The sequence below is a fragment of the Bubalus kerabau genome, chromosome 2 (genome assembly GCF_029407905.1).
Source record: "Bubalus kerabau isolate K-KA32 ecotype Philippines breed swamp buffalo chromosome 2, PCC_UOA_SB_1v2, whole genome shotgun sequence".
NCBI classification, from domain to species: domain Eukaryota; kingdom Metazoa; phylum Chordata; class Mammalia; order Artiodactyla; family Bovidae; genus Bubalus; species Bubalus kerabau.
The window spans coordinates 6,936,432-6,956,147 of NC_073625.1; the positions used below are offsets into that span (position 1 = coordinate 6,936,432).

Here is a 19,716-nt window from a genome sequence, read left to right on the forward strand (position 1 = left end):
AAAGATACATGCACCTCAGTGTCCATGGCAGCACTACTCACAACAGCCAAGATATGGAAGCAACCTAAGGGTGCACTGACAGAGGAGTGGATAAAGAAGGTATGATGTGCGCGTGTGTGTGTACACACAACGGAATATCATTCAGCCATAAAAAAGATTGAAATAAAGCCATCTGCAGCAACATGGATGGACCTAGAGATGATCATATGAAGTGAAGTAAGTCAGAGAAAGACAAACACCACAAGATATCACTTAGATGTGGAATCTAAAAAAGTGATATAAATGAACCTAATTACAAAGCAGAAATAGACTCACAGATGCAGAAGACATACCTACAGTTACCAAAGGGGAAAGAGGAGGAGAGATAATTTAGGAGTTTGGGATTAAAAGATTCATAGTAGGACTTCCCTGGTGGTCCAGTGTTTAAGAATCCGCCTGCCAATGCAGGGGACATGGGTTAGATTCCTGGTCCAGGAAGATCCCACATGCTACGAAGCAGCCAAGCCTGTGAGTCACAGCTACTGAGCGCCAATGCCTACGGCGCATACTCGGCAAGAGGAGAAGCCACCACTATGAGAAGCCTGCTCAACGCCAACGAAGGGAAGCCCCCACAACTAGAGAAAGCCCACGCCGCAACGAAGACCCAGCACAGCCGAAAGTAAAGGCATCGAATTCATTCAGGTTCGATGCAGGATACAGGATGCTTGGGGCTGGTGCACTGGGATGACCCAGGGCGATGGTATGGGGAGGGAGGTGGGAGGGGGGTTCAGGATGGGGAACATGTGTACACCCAAGGCAGATACATGTTGATGTATGGCAAAACCAATACAATATTGTAAAGTAATTAGCCTCCAATTAAAATAAATAAATTTATATTTAAAAAAATAAAATAAAAATAAATAAATAAAGGCCCCCCAAAAAACAGACGCACACTGCTCCTGTATAGCAAAGGGAACTGTATTCAATACCTTGTAATAACCTATAACAGAAAATAATCTGAAAAGATAAATAACTGAATATAACTGAATCACTCTGCTGTACACCAGAAACTAGCACACTGTAAATCAATTATAATTCAATTTTAAAATAACTGAATGTTAATAATTTCTCTCACTCATTGACCAGTTTCCGTGGAAATGAAGACTATTTCCCCAGGTAATTCAAACATTGCTCTAGATATTAAATATTTACGCTGCTTTAACAGGGACGGGGGAGCCTGGTGAGCTGACATCTATGGGGTCACACAGAGTTGGACACGACTGAAGTGACTTAGCAGTAGCAGCAGCAGCAATAAAAAAATTTAGACTTCTACACACATATAGACAAACAAATACCTCTGCTACACATACATACCAATAAAGCTATAACTCCATATGGCTTATGAACCTCCATACCCATTGCTTCAAATATTTTATTGAACCATAATCTATTCCATTACTTCAAATGTTTGTTTCAAGGAAGGGATAGCAGGAAAAGAAAATTCTTCTCAAGGACAGACACTTCATACTATAGAAATAAGAATGGCAAATAAGCTGAGCATTCTAAACTTCTAAACCCACCCTCTGTAGATTCACAATGCAGATGAGTTACTCTGAATACTAAAGACTTAGTTCTTCAGAAGGAGTTTTACTTTGTTTAATCTTATTAGAATCACTTTTGTTGTTTTGTTTACAATAAAACTTTTACTTTCTATCCTATATGGGACACACACTCTGTGAAACATGCATTCAAACTTCCACAAAGCTATTAAATTTACAAATTAAGACGCTTTTGTACCAGAGAAGCTTCGGTTCAGGAGGGGCCACGAGATGGTCTTCGGTGGCCTGAATCCACCAGGTGGCCCGAATCCACCAGGTGGCCCAGACTGAGTGAGGATTAGACTTCAAAGAAGAAAAGCAAACAGAAGGAGATGATCTGGTCATATATACACCTCCTTTCAAAAGAAGCACCATGCAGAGCCCAGACAGCACCTGTCTAATCCAGCCCAGTTCCTCCAAGGGCACCATTGAGAGGAGGGGACAAGCGCCATAGCCCATCCCCCAGAGTCCCCCAGAGTATGTTCCTACTGCACTTTCTCACCAACCCAAATTGGACGTACAGGCTCTTAAGAGCAACAGCCCATGCCACAGTGTAGGAGAAAAGGCAGAAACGTCCTCAAATTCAGCTTGTCAACTGGAGAGAGGGAATGACCCAGCCGTGATGGCCTGGGCCAACATCCCCCAGCAAGTCCCTCTGCTCCCTCACCCAAGACCATGAGGCGCAGGTGTGATGCACGCAGCAATTCCCAATGCTGTGCTGCAAGAAGCTGCACATCAGAGACGAACCCAGAAGCAGCAGGCACTTACATTTTGCGACTTTCAGAGAATACAGCCATTTCAGAATGAAATTCACCGGAGAAATATAATATATACAGTCCTCCCTAGTATATTGACTCTGTAAAGATCTTGTCTTTTTTCTAAAATAAAAAAAACACATGTCAGAAGACCAAGTTCAGATATTTTAAAGTTTACAGAACAAGAACGTGTGGTCACCCACCCTTCTCCTGAGTCCTGGCATCTCTTGGCTCCTATCTCAGCAAATACACTCACTCAAAGATGATCATTCAACCCAGTCACTCAGCTCTATGAAGTTTTATTTCACTTTATTCTTTAGTTTTATTTCTGATGGATATGATAAGTAATATTACTCTGGTTTTATAAAGTAGTAAAAAAAAAAAACACACACACAAGAGGCAGGAAAGAGGAAGGGAAGGTGAAAGGAGGGCAGGGAGGAGGACAAGGACAAAGAAAAGAAAGACTAAGCCAAGAGCCAGAAAAAGCTCCCAAGAAGCCTAAAAGGAAAAACCAACCAACCTACCTACCAGTCTGGAGCACCCATTCGGATGATACACTCCTTCCATTGGCGTCTGCAGAAAAGAGAATGCCCTTTGGCACCACTCTTAAAATTCATTTTAAAATTTGTCTTTCGACTGTAGCCAAATCACCTGGGCAGTTTTACTTTCACATTTTGAATTCCTATTCTTAAAACTAGGGCTGATAAAATAAAACCTAAATATACTTTGAGTCAGTCTCGCCAGTCCTCTCAAAAGATCTTTACCCCAACATTTAAAAAAAGAAAACACCAGTCAGGTAGCAATAACAGCAAAGGTGTGACTTCTCCCCTCCCCTTTACCCACCAGAGGTGTTAAAGGTCCTGCCCTGCTGGAGGTCAGCCTGGCTTTTTGGTCCTGCCACCGTGGGCATTCCTAAACCCTGCAATTTGCGGCAATGCCCCAGCCCCGAGTCCCCCAAGAGAAGACGTTTCTGCACCTCCTCACAGTGCTGTCACGTGCTAGTCACTTCATAGCCACCAAAAGACCTGCGGAAGTAATTCCTACTGATACCACTAAGCACACGCCAAAGTTTGGGGAAAGCGCATTATCACAAATGAGGATGCCTGCCCTCTCCTTTAACAATTACAGATGGTGCTTTATACTACACATAGCCGTGTTCAAAATGTCTCCTAATAACTGAGAATAAGGCTGGGAAAGCACTACATATCAATTTTATAGAGGGAAAAAAAAAAAAAGTGAGGCTGAGAGAGACTAAATGACTTTCCCAAAGACACAAACATACTTATATATAAAACTGGAATTGAACCAAGACCTGTCTTCAGTCCTAAAGTACTTTCCACAGTAAACAATCCATTGTACCAATATAAACCTTGAATAAAACTGAAACCATTAAGGAAAAAAATTATGGGTCTGGAAACTCAAAAAGACCTAGACTCAGGTCTCAGCCCCAGCAAGGCGTTCACCTCTGTCAGCCTCTGTTTCCACATCTGCAAATAATGAAGATCATAATACCTGCCTTAAAAATCAGGCACTCAAAAACAGCATTTACTAGGAAATTTTTTAAAAGATTTCAGGGGTTTCTCTTTTCCAGAATCCTTAACTAAATAAAATAGGAAAAAAGTTCCCCAGAATAAATCTAGGGTCCAAGTACCAATGCCTAAAAGCACACACTTCATTATCCATGATAAACGTGCCAAAGAAAGCTGTGGTGTTTGAAGGCAGCAGTTCACAAAAAAAGGAGAACCAGAAGGTTTTGTTCACCACATACCTGACTGTGAATACGGACGCCTGAGAGAAACGAACCAACGCCAGGTCCCAGCACCAGTTAACACACACTGTGCCCTTGGCTACCGGAGTCCAACACCACCTCTTTAACCAAGACTTGCAACAAACCAGGACCAAGAGTCACTCTCTGTCCATATGAGTATGCAAAAGTATCGAACTGAATCTGACAATACATTAAAAAAACATCCACCATGGTCAAGTTGGAGTCATTCTAGGGTCCCAAGGATGGTTCAGCACATACAAATCACTCAGTGTGATACATTGCATCAATCACATCAACAAAAAAAGATAAAAATCACATGATCATCTCAATAGATGCTGAAAAAGCACTTGATAAAATTCAACATGCATTCATGATAAAAACCCCTACCAAAGTGGGTATATATCTCAGCATTATAAAAAGCTATTTATGATAAACCCATAACCAACACAATACTCAATGCTGAAAAGCTTCCCACCAAAATATGGAAGAAAATAAGGATGCCTACTCTACCCACTTTCTTTCAACATAGTATTAGAAGTCCTAGCCACAGCAATCAGATAAGAAAAAGAGACAGAAGTATCCAAATTGGAAGGGAAGAAGTAAAATTGTCATTATATGCAGATGACAACACAGTTTGTGTATGCTCAGTCATGTCCAAATCTTTGCAACCCATGGACTTTAGCCTGCCAGGCTCTTCTGTCCGTGGAATTTTCCAGGCAAGAATACTGGAGTGGGTTGCCATGTCCTACTCCAAGGGATCTTCCTGATCCTGGGGTTGAACCTGTGTCTCTTGCTTTTCCTGCCTTGGCAGCCATGATATGATACTGCATATAGAAAACCCTAAAGACTCCACTAAAAACTCCACAAAAACTATTAAAACTGATTTTAAAAATTCAGTAAGGTAGCAGGATATAAGAATAACATACAGAAATCTATTGTATTTCTAACACTAACACTGAAATGTCAGAAGGAGAAAGTAAAACAATCCACTTCAAAATTCCATCAGAAAAATAAAGTACTTAGGAGTAAACCTCACCAAGGAGGTGAAACACTTATATACTGAGAACTATAAAATATTAATAAGAGAAATTAACAATTATTCAAAGAAACAGAAAGATAACCCATGCTCTTGGATTGGAAGAATATTGTTAAAATGGCCACACAACCGAAAGCAATCTATACACTTAATATGATCCCTATCAAATTACCCATGATATTTTCCACAGAACTGGAACAAGAAATCCTAAAATTTATATGGGACCATAAAAGTCCCAGAATTTCCCAAGCAATCCTGAGCAAAAAGAACAACACTGGAGGCATTAAGTGTCTAAAATATGGGAGGGCTAAAATATGGAAGAAAACAAGGATGCTTACTCTACCTGCTTTCTTTCAGCATAGTATTAGAAGTCCTAGCCACAGCAATCAGACAGGAAAAAGAAACAGAAGTATCCAAATTGGAAGGGAAGAAGTACTTAAGACAGTACTTATGACAGTACTACAGAACTACTGAGCTACAGTACCCAAAGCACTGTGGTACTGGGCCTCCCTGGTGGCTCAGTGGTAAAGAACCTGCCTGCCATCACAGGGAACATGGGTTCGATCCCTGGGTCAGGAAGATCCCCTGCAGAAGGAAATGGCAACCTGCTCCAGTACTCTTGCCTGGGAAATCCCATGGACAGAAGGAGCTTGTCAGGCCATAGCCCACGGGGTCACAAAAGAGTCAGATACACCTTAGGGACTAAATAACAACAACAACTGGCACCGACAGTGGATCAATGGAACAGTAAAGACGGTACAGAAATGAATGCACTTACCCATGATCAGTTAATCTTCAACAAAGGAGGCAAGAATATTCAATACAGAAAAGTTAAGTCTCTTCAGCAAGTGGTGCTGCAGAGGCTGGACAACTCATGTAAATCAATGAAATCAGAACACTCCCTCATACCACGCACCATAAAAATAAACTTAAAATGGCTCAAAGACTTAATATGAGACATGACACCATAAAATGCCCAGAGGAGGACATAGGCAAAACATTCTCTGACATAAATCATACCAATGTTCTCTTAGGTTAGTCTCCCAACAGAAAGAAATAAAAACAAAAATAAACAGCACCTAATCAGACCTACAAGCTTTTGCACAGCAAAGGAAAGCATCAACAAATTGAAAAGAATCTACATGATGGAGAAAATATTTGCAAATTATGTAACCAACAAGGGATTAATCTCCAAAATATAGAAACATATCACAACAGCTCAATATCAAAAAAGCAACCCAATCAAAAAAATGGGCAGAAGACCTAAATAGACATTTCTCCAAAGAAGAGATACAGATGGCCAACAGGCACATTAAAAGATGGTCAACATTGCTAATTACTAGAGAAATGCAAATCAAAACTACAATGAAGTATCACCTCACACCAGTCAGACTGGCCATCATCAAAAAGGCTACAAATATCAAATGGTATAGAGGATGTGGAGAAATAGCAAGCCTCCAACACTGTTGGTGGGAATGCAAACTGGTACAGCCACTACAGAGAACAGTAAAGACATTCCTTAAAAAAAAAAAAAAAAATCAAAAACTGAGTTACCATATGATTCAGCAATCTTTCTCCTGGGGCACATTTTTAGAGAAAACTATAATCCAAAAACGTACATGCAACCCGATGTTCATAGCAGCTCTATTCACAACAACCAAGACACGGAAGCACCTAAATGTGCATCAAGAGAAGAATGGATAAAGAAGACGTGGCGCATGTATACAGTGGAACATTATCCAGCCATAAAAAGAATGAACTAATGCCATTTGCAGCCACATGGATGGACCTAGAGGTTAATTATACTAAGTGAAGTCAGTCAGAAAAAGACATATGTCATCTTATCAGTTATATGTGGAATCTAAAAACTGATACAAATGAACTTATTTAACAGAACAGAAATAGACTCACAGACCTAGAGAACCAAAGGGAAAGGTGGGAGAGATAAATTAGGAGTTTGGGGCTAGCAGATATACACTACTATGTATAAAATAAACAGTAAGGGCTGGTGCATAGCACAGGGAACTACATTCAGCATCTTGTAATAACCTATAATGGAAAATAACCTGAGAAAGAATACAAATGTATATATGTAAAATGGAATCACTTTGCTGTACACCAGAAGCTAACACAACACTGTCAACCAACCATAGGTCAATTAAACAAATAAATAAAGAGCAGAGGCTTGAGAGCACAAAGATGCCTAACCACCTACAAAGTTCCCTCCCTGAAATCAGTTACTGAGCACCCAGACATCACCGTAGGTGAAAGGTATATAAAGAGAATAAGGAGCAAAACACAGCTCCCAAGACCAAGGGTTTTAACGTCTAGGTTAGTGCAGACAAACTCTGTGGAGGCAACTACAAACGAGACAAATCACAGAGCACTCAGCGCTCCAGCAGGTAGTAGGTTACATCCCGCACAGCCCTAAAGCGAAAGGAGGCACGCCAGGCGGGCAGTGATGACGGAAAGGCTCCCGGCAGAGGGGGCGCAGCGAGCTGCACAGGGGGTGATGACGGAAAGGCTCCCCGGCAGAGGGGCAAGAGCCAGGGTTTGTTCAACGCGTGAGGCCAGCGTCACCTTTCAGGGAGCAAGGAAAATGGCAGGAGTGTGAGTACTTGGGCGGGGAGGCAGAGGAAGACTTCAAGGGGATGAAAAACGGCCAGACTGCTCTAAACTTAAACAGAGTGTCAGCACAACCCAGTCTGCCAAAATTAGCACCTCGACCTTACTAGTCATGTAGTAATCTCATGTAAAATCAGCTCAACTGCCACAGGTGTGTTTTTAATACCCCAAGAATTAACACCCAAATTTCAACCCTCATTTTAACATACGTCAAGGAGCAGTTTTCCTCAGAAATACATAGTATGAATAAATGAGATAAAATAGTAATAAAAATATATTTGGTCTTCTATTTCCATTCAGCTCTGAGTTCACAGTTCATAATTTATAACAGAATGATAATATAAAAATAGAAGTACAGGAATGCAAGTGTACTCTAACTTGAGAAACAATGGAACTGTATGATAATTATTTACTAATGGGAATATTCTTATACACTGGTACTATCCAGGCTCACAAAAGCAAACTTTCTTTTGCCAGTGGAAAAGCACCCAGTCCTATTTTTTTGGTACAGACTCCTGTTTCTTCCTCCTACTGCCTTTTTTCACTCTAGCTTTTTAAACATGGTCTTTATTGTAGGTGGAGTTGTAAACTTTATGAGCCAGTATGCCAGTTTAGATGTTGTAAAAATTTCCTAGTGGCTCTACTACTTCAACCCTGAAAGCAAAGAAATTAAAGGGTACAAGCATAAAGTATAGGGCTGTATTTTTCTCTGTGTCCAAGGGCACACAGGGTTCACCCATGTATGAAACTGCCTTTCCAATCCCTCAAAACTCCGTTCAAGTTCAGTAACAGAAGGCAGGCCTTCCTTTCAGTTCTATACAAGTTCAGATCCAGATTAAACTAAGCGTTTCTGGCACAGGCATATACCGTGCACCTTCCCTTCCAGCTCGTCTGACTCCCTCCTGCTACCACTTTCGCTCATCAAGGCAGTTCACTGTCCTCCATTCCCCCGTCCATCATTAATTTCAGAAGCATTTATTGAGCGATTACTTAGGTGTCAGACACAATGATCAGTAAGGGAGACACGCTCTCTAGCACTGCAATTTGAGGTTATAGTTGAATAGCTGTAACAATTTTTGAGAGATTACTTTTAAAAGCAATTATAATAATGTCATTTTAAAGAAAATACAGGGTACATCCAGAGCACATGGCAGGACCATAAGCTGCTCTAAGGAAATCAGCCTCCTGTAGAAAGTGACACTTAAGTTGACCCTGAGGACACGGATTCCAAGTGTGGGGGGTAAGAACAAGAAAGCCCAAAGTAACAGAATAAAACACATCGAAGAAAACAAACGAAGCTGAGTTTATGGGGTAGAAGAGGGAGGGGCACAGAACACAGAGCAAAAAAAGATGAAGCTACAACCAAGCAACTGCTAACCACAAAGGCTCATGCTGCCAGCATCACCTAAACACTTCCTATCCCATCTGCTTAAGGTCTAGTTCTCGCTTTCCATAATAGTAGACTGCTGCTGCTGCTGCTAAGTCGCTTCAGTCGTGTCCGACTCTGTGCGACCCCATAGACGGCAGCCCACCAGGCTCCTCCGTCCCTGAGATTCTCCAGGCAAGAATGCTGGAGTGGGTTGCCATTTCCTTCTCCAATGCATGAAAGTGAAAAGTGAAAGTGAAGTCGCTGAGTCGGACTGCAGCCCACCAGGCTCCTCCGTCCACGGGATTTTCCAGGCAAGAGTATGACTAGTATGTATCAATTACCAGAAAATGAGAGAACCAGGTCGATGATATGCTATATTAGCAAGTTTAATGTGTTAATGGGAGGGATCACATGGGCATTTTAACAGGAACTTTCTGGAGGCAATGGTTTGGTCAGAAAGGGACAAGTGAAACATACAGGCTCCAAGACCCAGTAGAGATAACATTTTGGGTAAAGACCAGTTTTCCACTAGTTGCATTTACCTCTATGTTCCCAAATATTCTAATCAGAACAATTATTCCTAAAAATCACAACAGTATGAGACAGACCCTGCATTCCATTATAATTACCATCTTCCTCTTTCTAAAAGATCCACCACAATAAAATGAGAAAAAAATAAAGAGACAGAACAAAGCAAAAATAATTCCTTGCAGATGTTCTAACTGTCTACATACAAGGCTCAAAAGTATTCAGTAAAAAAGTTATTAGAACTGGCAAAGTGGTCAGTAACCAAAATATAAAAACAACAGCTTTAACAAACTATGAAGGACAAGTTAGAAAGCATGTTGAGAAAAATTCTACTCAAAATAAGAATAAAACTTACAAAGTATCTAGGCATAAACTTAAGAAATTTTCAGAACCAGAATAAAGCAAACTATAAAACTGTTGCTGAAAGAAGTTAATACTAAATAAACACTATCTTCCTAGAATGAATTAGGCAAAGATGCCATTTCTCTCTCAAATTCCCTTAAAATTTAATGTTATTCAAGGGGCACATAAAAAAAATAAAACCAAAGAGAACTAGAAGGAAGTATAGCTGAAAATATAGCTTCCCCATAGAGAAGATATTTCTAAACTTTACAGGAGCAAAAAATTTAATACAATTATTTAAAGTTTAAAAAATAAAATAAAATTAAAAAAAAAAAATAAATGACTGGTTTAATTATATAGCAAAAATATCAAACAAAATTAAAATGGTAACTGGAGAGAAAAACACCCATGAGACAAAAGACAAAACTAGTCTTCATATGTAATGGACTTCTGTGTACCCTTTAGAGAAAGATGAACACATCATATGAAGAAATGGTCAAAAGACATGTTACTGAACATTCAAGTCACTACATCCTTCCTAGAAAAGCTGCTTCGTCCCTGTCCCCTGGACAGAGCAGGCCCCAAGGGCTTCAACCTCCCATCCTAATCTCAGCTGGATGGACCAGAAGTGACCACCCAGTGAAACAGAGCCAACCGCCTGCTCACTCCTGGAAACCAGGGCCTCAGGGGCCCATGGCACCTGGAGGATGGTGGGCATCTCAACTGAGGGACACAGCAAACCAGAGCCAGGTGGGACACATGGTCACGGAAGGGAAGAGGCCTCGAGAAGAGGGAAACCCAGCAGGCAAGGAAAAGCGGGAGAGCAGACATGCCAGGAAGCAGACCCTCCCGTTCTTGTCTCTGAGGCCTGCTGTCCTTGGACGTGAACTTGAGCGCCTATGACATCCATTCAAGAAAACCAGCGCATGTAGGTTTTCAATCCCCTGCAATTAGAGCGAGCCCAAGCAGACAAGAGCAAGCAAGTCACAACGAAGGATAAAAAGATCAAAATTAAACATGTGGGGAAATGCTCATACATATAAGTTCACAATGAAGCAGTTCAGGCACTCAGTTTTCTCAGCTATCAAACTGGCAAAGACAAAAAGGCACTGAGATGGTGCACAGCAAGGTTAGGAAGAAATACAGGCATGCACAGGTTGGAGAGGGGTGTAAACTGGTAAGACTTCTAGCTTCAGAAACTCAAAATTACGGAGATCCCACGAAGCAGCAAATAAACTTTTAACTATTTATTGTAAGGATATAATCACAAATATATATAAGAAAGTTACTAAAGGATATTTACTGCAGTGCTATATATAATAAAACAAACTAAACAGACTCAAACACTATTTAAATCAGTGTTTCTCAAACATTATTCATTCATCACTTTCACAACTTTTGCATATCTCTGTACTCTAGGTACTGATTCACTCAATATTGCTCATTAAACCAGCCTGTTACCTTTATTTCAGGGCTTCCCAGGTGGTGTTGGAGAAGGCAATGGCACCCCACTCCAGTACTCTTGCCTGGAAAATCCCATGGACGGAGGAGCCTGGTAGGCTGCAGTCCACGGGGTCGCTAAGAGTCGGACACGACTGAGCGACTTCACTTTCACTTTTCACTTTCCTGCATTGGAGAAGGAAATGGCAACCCACTCCAGTGTTCTTGCCTGAAGAATCCCAGGGATGGGGGAGCCTGGTGGGCTGCCGTCTATGGGGTCTCACAGAGTCGGACACGACTGAAGTGACTTAGCAGCAGCAGCAGCAGCAGCAGATGGTGTTAGTGGTAAAGAACCCACCTACCAATGTAGGAGACATAAGAAATGGGGGTTCGATCCCTCGGTCTAGAGGATTTCAGCTATTCTTTTAACAAGTTTTTACTGAGTGCCTACTGTATGCCTAGGAGCTATTCTCGGTGCTATAGATTCAGTAATGACTAAAATTAAAAAAAATCCCTGGCCTGGTAGAGCTTATATTTTAGTAGGGAGACAATAATGAGATAATCATATTAATGACATGGTTAGGGAGAAAAATAAAACAGGCAAAAGGAACCTGTGGCTTTGTGAGGGAAGAAGTTAGAATTCTGAAGAAGGTAAACACTAGAAACTGCAATATGTTGGCCACCTGATGGGAAGAACCAGCTCATTGGAAAAGACCCTATGCTGGGAAAGACTGAAGGCTGGAGGAGAAGGGGACGACAGAGGATGAGATAGTTGGACAGTATCTCCAACACAATGGACATGAGTTTGAACATGCTCTGGGAGATGGTGAAGGACAGGGAAGCCTGGCAGGCACCAGTCGCTGAGTCATGTCCGACTCTGCGACCCCATGGACTGCAGCACGCCAAGTCTCCCTGTCCATCACCAACTCCTGGAGTTTACTCAAACGCATGTCCATTGAGTCGGTGATGCCATCCAACCATCTCATCCCCTGTCACCCCCTTCTCCTCCCACCTTCAATCTTTGCCAGCATCAGGGTCTTTTCAAATGAGTCGGTTCTTCGCATCAGGTGGCCAAAGTCCATTGGGTCACAAAGAGCAGGACATGACTGAATGACTGAACAACAACAAAACGCTGAAAAGGCACCTCTGAAGACCTGAAGCTGGGGGCTGGCTGTGGGGTGCCTGGGGATGAGCATCCAGGGAGATAGAATAGCAGGGGCAAAGGGCTCGAGGCGGGAGCAGGCTCGGCGTGTTCGAAGATGGGCAGAGGCCAGCGAGACAGAGCAGAGGGGCACGATGGGTGGGGGTGGGGGTGCCGAGATCACTGGCGGTGGGGGCACAGAGGCAAGGCAGATTGTGCAGGGGCTTTCCGGCCATGTAAGGACTCTGAGATGGGAAACCATCAGAATGACAGAAGACTGACCCGGAACACTGGTTAAAAGGATATAAAGCATGGTAACCTGGGTCACATGACTCCTGGTGGCTTTTGGAGTGGGGAAGAGGTGAATTACGAACATATTTTGAAGGCAGAGCTGACCAGTTTGCTGATGTGCTGGATACCGAAGACCCGATAAAATCACCTAATGAATGAGGTGTTTTGCTGAAGAGGGGCTGAGGATCCCCAGCTTCTGAAGGTCGTCCAGAGGCACTGGTACCATAAAATCACAAGTCTGATGTGTTGCCATTTTATAATACACACTAGAATCTAGAACCATTACGGAAACATGCTCATCCGCGTATTTTCTACACTGCTCCATGTGCCACCAGCAGCGAATGCTCCAGCCTTCGGGAGGCGCTCCTTTAAATAAACCTGAGGCATTCCACGTCTGTGCCTGCAGGCTCTCTCCTTCACACACGCGCACAGGCTGAACATGCAGATACCAAAATGGCAACAGTAACTGATGTCTAGGTGATCATTCCTAGATTATTTACTTCTTTGTGCTTTTCAAATTGTCTTTAATGAATATGTATTTTCATTCTATAATCAGACTCCTCTTTAAGTGGATGGGACTTTTTTAATATACAGTTGACCCTTGAACAACATGAAAGTCAGGGGTGCCAATCCTCTAAGCAGTCAAAAATCCACATATAACCTTTATAGTCAGCCCTCTGTAGCTATGGTTCCACATTCATGGATTCAGCCAACTGCAGGACATCTCGGGCTGCAGTACATACTCAGTGGGAAAAAACCATTACTGTTCAAGGGTCAACTCCAGTTCTTAGTTTCAAATCAAGTTCTTAGTTTTTGGTTTGATCTGACTTAAGGCTTTTAAGGACACATTCAGAAAGAGAGAAAGGTAGAGAATAGAGACCTACCAGGCGGCAATGAAGAAAGATGCTCAGAAACCAAAAACGAGGCCCAGACAGCAGTGACACGGATAGTGCATACAATCTTAGAAGCCCAGTGGCTAGCGTGCAACACACGAGAACCAAGATCCAGAAAGCAGAAGCTAGAAATCGTGACGCGCTCTTGAATCAGCCACGAGCGAGTTCCTGGGCCCTCACTGGACCAGGAACCAGCGCTCCAGTGAGACACTGCTGCTCTGTGGGAGACAAGTTTTCTCGGAACATCTTAACACCATGACAGCATATTTCAATAAACTGCTCAAATGTTTCTACATAAATGTTACCTAAAACATTACCCAGGTGAAATAAACATACCTATGCATACACAGACCTCAAGAGGAATAGAGCAATTTCAATAAAAATCAGAATGGGCTCTAAAAGAAATTGACTATGACTTCCATCTCTGTCCCAAGGGTGTCGTTTCATAGGTAACTAGGGTTCAGTGAAGGTTTTTAGGTCACACCACTTAGTTGGTTTATCAAAGTGTCGCTGTTCCTGACTCTTATTATTAACTCGCAGAAGACCACAAATGTACACAGTAAATGAAATGAGACTAAAAGGGCTCTGGTAAGCTCTGAGGTTTTCAAGTAATCCTCCACGTTGCTTAAGAGCAGCGATGACTCTTCTCTGTCCTAATCGGATCCACAACTGGCTCCGTCTGCAGACACTGTGCTGCACCCGGGCAGACAGGCGGCTGCTGGGCTGGGAGAGCCACTCTGGGAGAGACACGAGAGAGGACTGTTCTCCGGGCCTGTCGTGTTTAGACGCAGCTCTCCCATCTCTCTGATAAGGAGCACAATTATGAATGGGTTTAATTTGGCTCGTGTATCAGATGAATCATACAGCCCAGCTAGTTAATCCTGTAATGCCATCTGACAAAGCTCACACCTGGAATTGCCTTGCAGCCCTGAGTAGGGCTTTCATTTCTAAAACAATCTTTTGCAAGTAATATTAGGGCTTTAGATCTGATGTCACGTAGAGCTAAGACTTCATGGTATGACTGAGAAACACTGGGTGTGAAAAGGACCTAAAGGTCTGCATTCTGAACAAGTGAGAGAACATGGATGTCCTGGAAAGGAAATGGTCTGATCCTCCCTTCTTCAGTTCCTATGTTCTCCATAAGCACTTCTGGATATTTAGTCTCAACATCATTATTCGATAAACGTGCCCTGGCCTCTTTTAAAAAAAAAAAAACTAAAGACTTGGGGAAACTTTATGTGCAAGCCTAAGTTCAACTTTTTTTTTTTTTTTAATAATAATGTTCAGTAAAACAAATGTAAGCTTTCAGTGGCTGACAACCTATTTCAGTTCACTGCATTTCAAACATGTTTTGACTCTAGGCCCTGTTTGTTTTTCAGCAATTTCAATCTGTCTCTGAATATTCTACAAATGACCCAGAGGAAATGGCCTTATCATACAAATGGAAAACTGAAAACCCACTTTAAAACAAACAGAAGGGAGAGGTCCTTGAAAAGGGAGCTAAATCTCGAAACACCACTTCCTGCGCTCAGCTCTCTCAACAACCTTCTCACCAGGAGAAGAAACACAAATCCCGAAGCTTAATCCATCAGTTTCTGACAGTTATTTTATCAGGGCATAAACAGAAAAGACACCCCGAGTCCAAATACGTCGTCTCCACTGAACTTTTATACACAAGTCTAACTGTACTTTTAAGGGAAAATATTTTCTTAAGCACAAAAGAGAGGGAAAAAAAAAAAGACCAAAAGCAGTAGAGCGGAGGTTCCCTTTTAAAGAACCTCTGTCAAAAGGCAGAGTCCCCTGTCCTCTCTCAGAGATCACCTCTTTGCCTCACTCCCCGAGCCTGCTTCTCCTCACACAACTCGGGGCCCTTAAAGGTGGCGCCTCCGCTTGGCATGGAAAGGCAAGGCGGGTGTCAGGCTCAGGCCAACACCGGAGGAGGCCACCGTGGAGGCTCGCGTCTGCAAACAGAGCGGGAACCAGGACGACTCACCCCAAGGGAAAAACCACTTCCTGAGGAGGTTCCGCAGCTCCAGTGGTTCTGGAACACATCTTCCAGAGGTGGCACGCACGGTAAAGCGACTCAGCGCTGAGCCCCAAGCACCACGGGGCTTGTCCCCGAGGACCTTACTCAAGGCGACACTGGAGCGCAGGGGAGCTCGCCCGTGACACGGCGGGGACACGGCCTGTGGCAGGGGACTGGCAGACCTGGGGGTTATTAGCAATGCTTTGTGGTTATCTCACCCCCACATCATTCACACAGACAGACAATGCAGGGCCATCCTTCCATAAAACTTTTCTCCCTCTCCACCCACATGCTCTTAAACTCCACACCGTAATTTACATTATTACACTGAGGGACAAAATACGGGCTTGAGCTTAGCAGAAACCTGTCATCTCACGGACCCTGAAGAATCCTACTGTGGATCCCCTCGTCCTCCGGGTCGTGAACAAATCAGCCTGCATTACTTCAAAGGAATGTGACCACCAAGTGAATGGACCAGAAGAACTTGGTGAGGACCACCTTCTGCCTGAAAAACGCCCCTCAGGGTCATGCTGACAGCGAATCCACAGGCTCCCCAGTCGCTGAATAACCTGCTCGGACCGGGTTGCTGGAGGGCAGATTAAGTCAAAGCGTCTCAACGCACTTGTGACAAACACGATGGCTCCCAGGGTTGACCTGGGCGGGCGGGGGTGGGGGGGGGGGGCACACTTTGCCGCTAAACGAACCAAATGATCCCCCGCTGGTCTGCCAGGCTGAGCTAAACATTTCTGCGTTTAGGCCATAATGGCCTCTGCGTAATTCCTCTCCACTGCCATTCAAATCATTCAGACCAAAACGACAGTCAGTATGTATTCACTTTCAGTGTTCCAAGCATGGTTCTGAGACGTTTACACGCCTCGGTGCATTTGATCTTCATAACAACCCTACGGAGCAGGTATCATTAATATGTCCCCTTGTCAGACAGGGTGGCTGGGGCACGGGCAAGCAGAATGGCAGAGCTGGGATGTGTGTCCAGGCGGCCTGGCTCCATACGCCACCCTGTGGACCACACTGCTCCATCCCCCTGGGGGTACCTGTGGTCCAGTGCACTACTGCACACACACTCACCAACAGTGGTCAGATGTGAGAGGCTCGGGTATGTATGGAAGCCAAGAGAGGAGAGATCTTGTTTGGCTCTCATTAACTGTGAGGCTTGGGGCAAGTACCTCTCCTCCCTTGGCCAATATATTCATTCATCTGCACAACTCTGCAGGAGTGGGGGAGGGGGAGATGAATATCCCTTCTACTTCTAAAAGTCCACAGCAGTCTACTAGACCTGATAAAGTCACTAGATTACTGTGTGACATTTAGAAAGCAACAGTCAAGACCCTAACAAGGGAACAGAAAGTAAAATAAGTCTCTTGATTTCTGTCGGATAAAAATCAGGTTTACTACCTGAATGGCCCGGTGAGCCCCTGGCCATGCCCAAGGCAGCCAGGTAGGGCGCACACTAGCTGGATGGCCTACCTGTTGGTACCTGTGTGCACGCTCCCACGGAAATGGGGTGTTCTTAGTGAGGACAGTCCACTACAGCAGCCCCTTGGGATGCTGGGACACCCAGAGCAGAGCTCAGTGTCACCCCCAGTCAAACTCTGACAAAGCAGGTCTAGTTTCAACCATGTGATAAACCGAGAGTTCTCTGTAGTCTCAGTTCAGAAAAAAAGAAGTCTATTTACTTACACACACATACACACACACACAAACACATGAGTCTTAACACCCACCAGCATGGAGAAACTGTCCTTATTTGCCATAAAGAGAAAGAGTTCCCTGGATCCCAGGTGTGAGGAAGAGAGGCAGTACAGGCGTCGTCTGAACTGCGTGGGAGAAACGACGCTGCTAAATGGGTGGGCTCTTCTGGGTTCCATCCAGCCAGCTGGTATCAACCAGTCACGCCTGGATGACTCAACTATGAAGAAGGCCACGATTCTTTGTGTTTTTTGAGAGACCCTTGCCTGCTGCTTCTCAAGAAGTCTCAGAAAGAGCAGGGCAGGCCATCTACCAAAATGAACCGCAGCACCAGGAGGAAAGCCCTGCCTGGTTCAGTGTAGGAGGGTAAAGAATGAATCTAAAAGCTTAAAACGAGCGGTACCTGTCCTTTCTTTGGTTTAATGAGAACCTACTCCATTTGTGAGCAGAGGACCCGAGACCAATACAGGGGCAGAACAGGTAGACCTGATAAAGAAACCTACCTACTAGTCACAGGAGCAGAAGGGCAGCACAGGGCTCCTCCCCTGCTCTTTCCAAAAACCTGACGGACTTCACCTTCCTTCTCCCAGTTTAGCCAGAACTTAAAATTGAGAGAATAGCGTTGAAACATGTATATTACTTACTCCTTGGAAGAAAGTTATGACCAATCTAGACAGCATATTAAAAAGTGGAGACATTACTTTGCCAACAAAGGTCCATCTAGTCAAGGCTATGGTTTTCCCAGTAGTCATGTATGGATGTGAGAGTTGGACTGTAAAGAAAGCTGAGCACTGAAGAATTGATGCTTTATAACTGCGGTGTTGGAGAAGACTCTTGAGAGTCCCTTGGACAGTAAGGAGATCCAAAAAGTCCATCCTAAAGGAAATCAGTACTGAATACTCATTGGAAGGACTGATGCTGAAGCTGAAACTCCAATACTTTGGCCACCTGATGTGAAGAGCTGACTCATTTGAAAAGACCCTGATGCTGGGAAAGATTGAGGGCAGGAGGAGAAGGGGATGACAGAGGATGAGATGGTTGGATGGCATCACCGACTCAATAGACATGAGTTTGGGCAAACTCCGGGAGTTGGTGATGGACAGGGAGGCCTAGCGTGCTACAGTCCATGGGGTCTCAAAGACTCGGACACAACTGAGCTACTGAACTGATGTATATTACCGTATGTGAAACAGATGACCAGTGCAAGTTCGATGCATGAAGCAGGGCATTCAAAGCTGATGCACTGGAACAACCCAGAGGGATGGGATGGGGAGGGAGGTGGGAGGGGGGTTCGGGACAGGGTGACACATGTACACCCGTGGCTGATTCATGTCAGTGTATGGCGAAAACCGCCACAATATTGTAAAGTAATTAGCCTCCAATTAAAATTAATTTAAAAAAAATTCTTAGGCTCTAAAAAGGGGGGAGTACCTGGAGTCCACTGCTGACGCACACGGAGTCTTGAGCCGGCAGACCAAGGATCACTTAGTTAGTGTTTAGCCCACAACCAGGGCTCCCTGGACCTAAACCTCGGCTACTCTGCAGCATCACTGTGTGAATCCCTGTGAACCCAACCCGCTCCAGGTCATGTGTTTCCAAAGGCACAGACCTTTCTGTAATCCCTCTGGGCTGCAGAGACTGCTTAGAGGCCATCTAGCAGAGGTAGTTTATTTTTGACATAAAAATGCTCCCACCAGGGGCTTAAGTGGAAAAAACTTCGTCGGTTCTTTTTCACAGCCATCTGGGTATTTGGTTTCGTTTTCTTTAAAGATGAGATTGGTGGTTTAGTCCCTAAGTCATGTCCCACTCTCGCGACCCCATGGACTGTAGCCTGTCCATGGGATTCTCCAGGCAAGAATACTGGAGTGGGCTGCCAGTTCCTTCTCCAGGGGATCTCCCCAACCCAGGAATTGAACCCTGGTCTCCTGCATTGCAGGCAGATTCTTTACCAACTGAGCTACAAGGGAAGACCGGATTACATTGTGTGTGTGTGTGTGTGTGTGTATATATATATATTTATTTATTTATTTATTTATTTAAATGAGAGGTTTGACTTTATCTCCATTTAGAAATTCATTCAAAGCCAAAGATGTATATGTGTATATACATGTACTTTTGTATGTATATACATGTGTAAGCATGTAGTTTGTTAGGTTACATACAGAATTTCTATTAAGATTTCTTAAATAAGCAAACAATATGGTGTTGAAGTATTTAT

General features: G+C 43.6%; 1 protein-coding gene across 10 annotated transcripts in view; it reads right to left on the bottom strand.

The window, feature by feature from the left end:
- PSD3 (pleckstrin and Sec7 domain containing 3) overlaps window positions 1-19,716 on the bottom strand; it is a 616,838-nt gene that overhangs the window by 272,081 nt on the left and 325,041 nt on the right. Inside the window, exon 2 of one of the 10 annotated variants that reach the window (XM_055566952.1) lies at window positions 2,346-2,455. The exons of the other annotated variants lie outside the window; for them this stretch is intronic. Coding sequence (XP_055422927.1) covers window positions 2,346-2,374 — 29 coding nt within the window. The 5' untranslated portion in view covers window positions 2,375-2,455. The remainder of the gene's footprint in view (window positions 1-2,345; window positions 2,456-19,716) is intronic. 10 annotated transcript variants of the gene reach the window in all.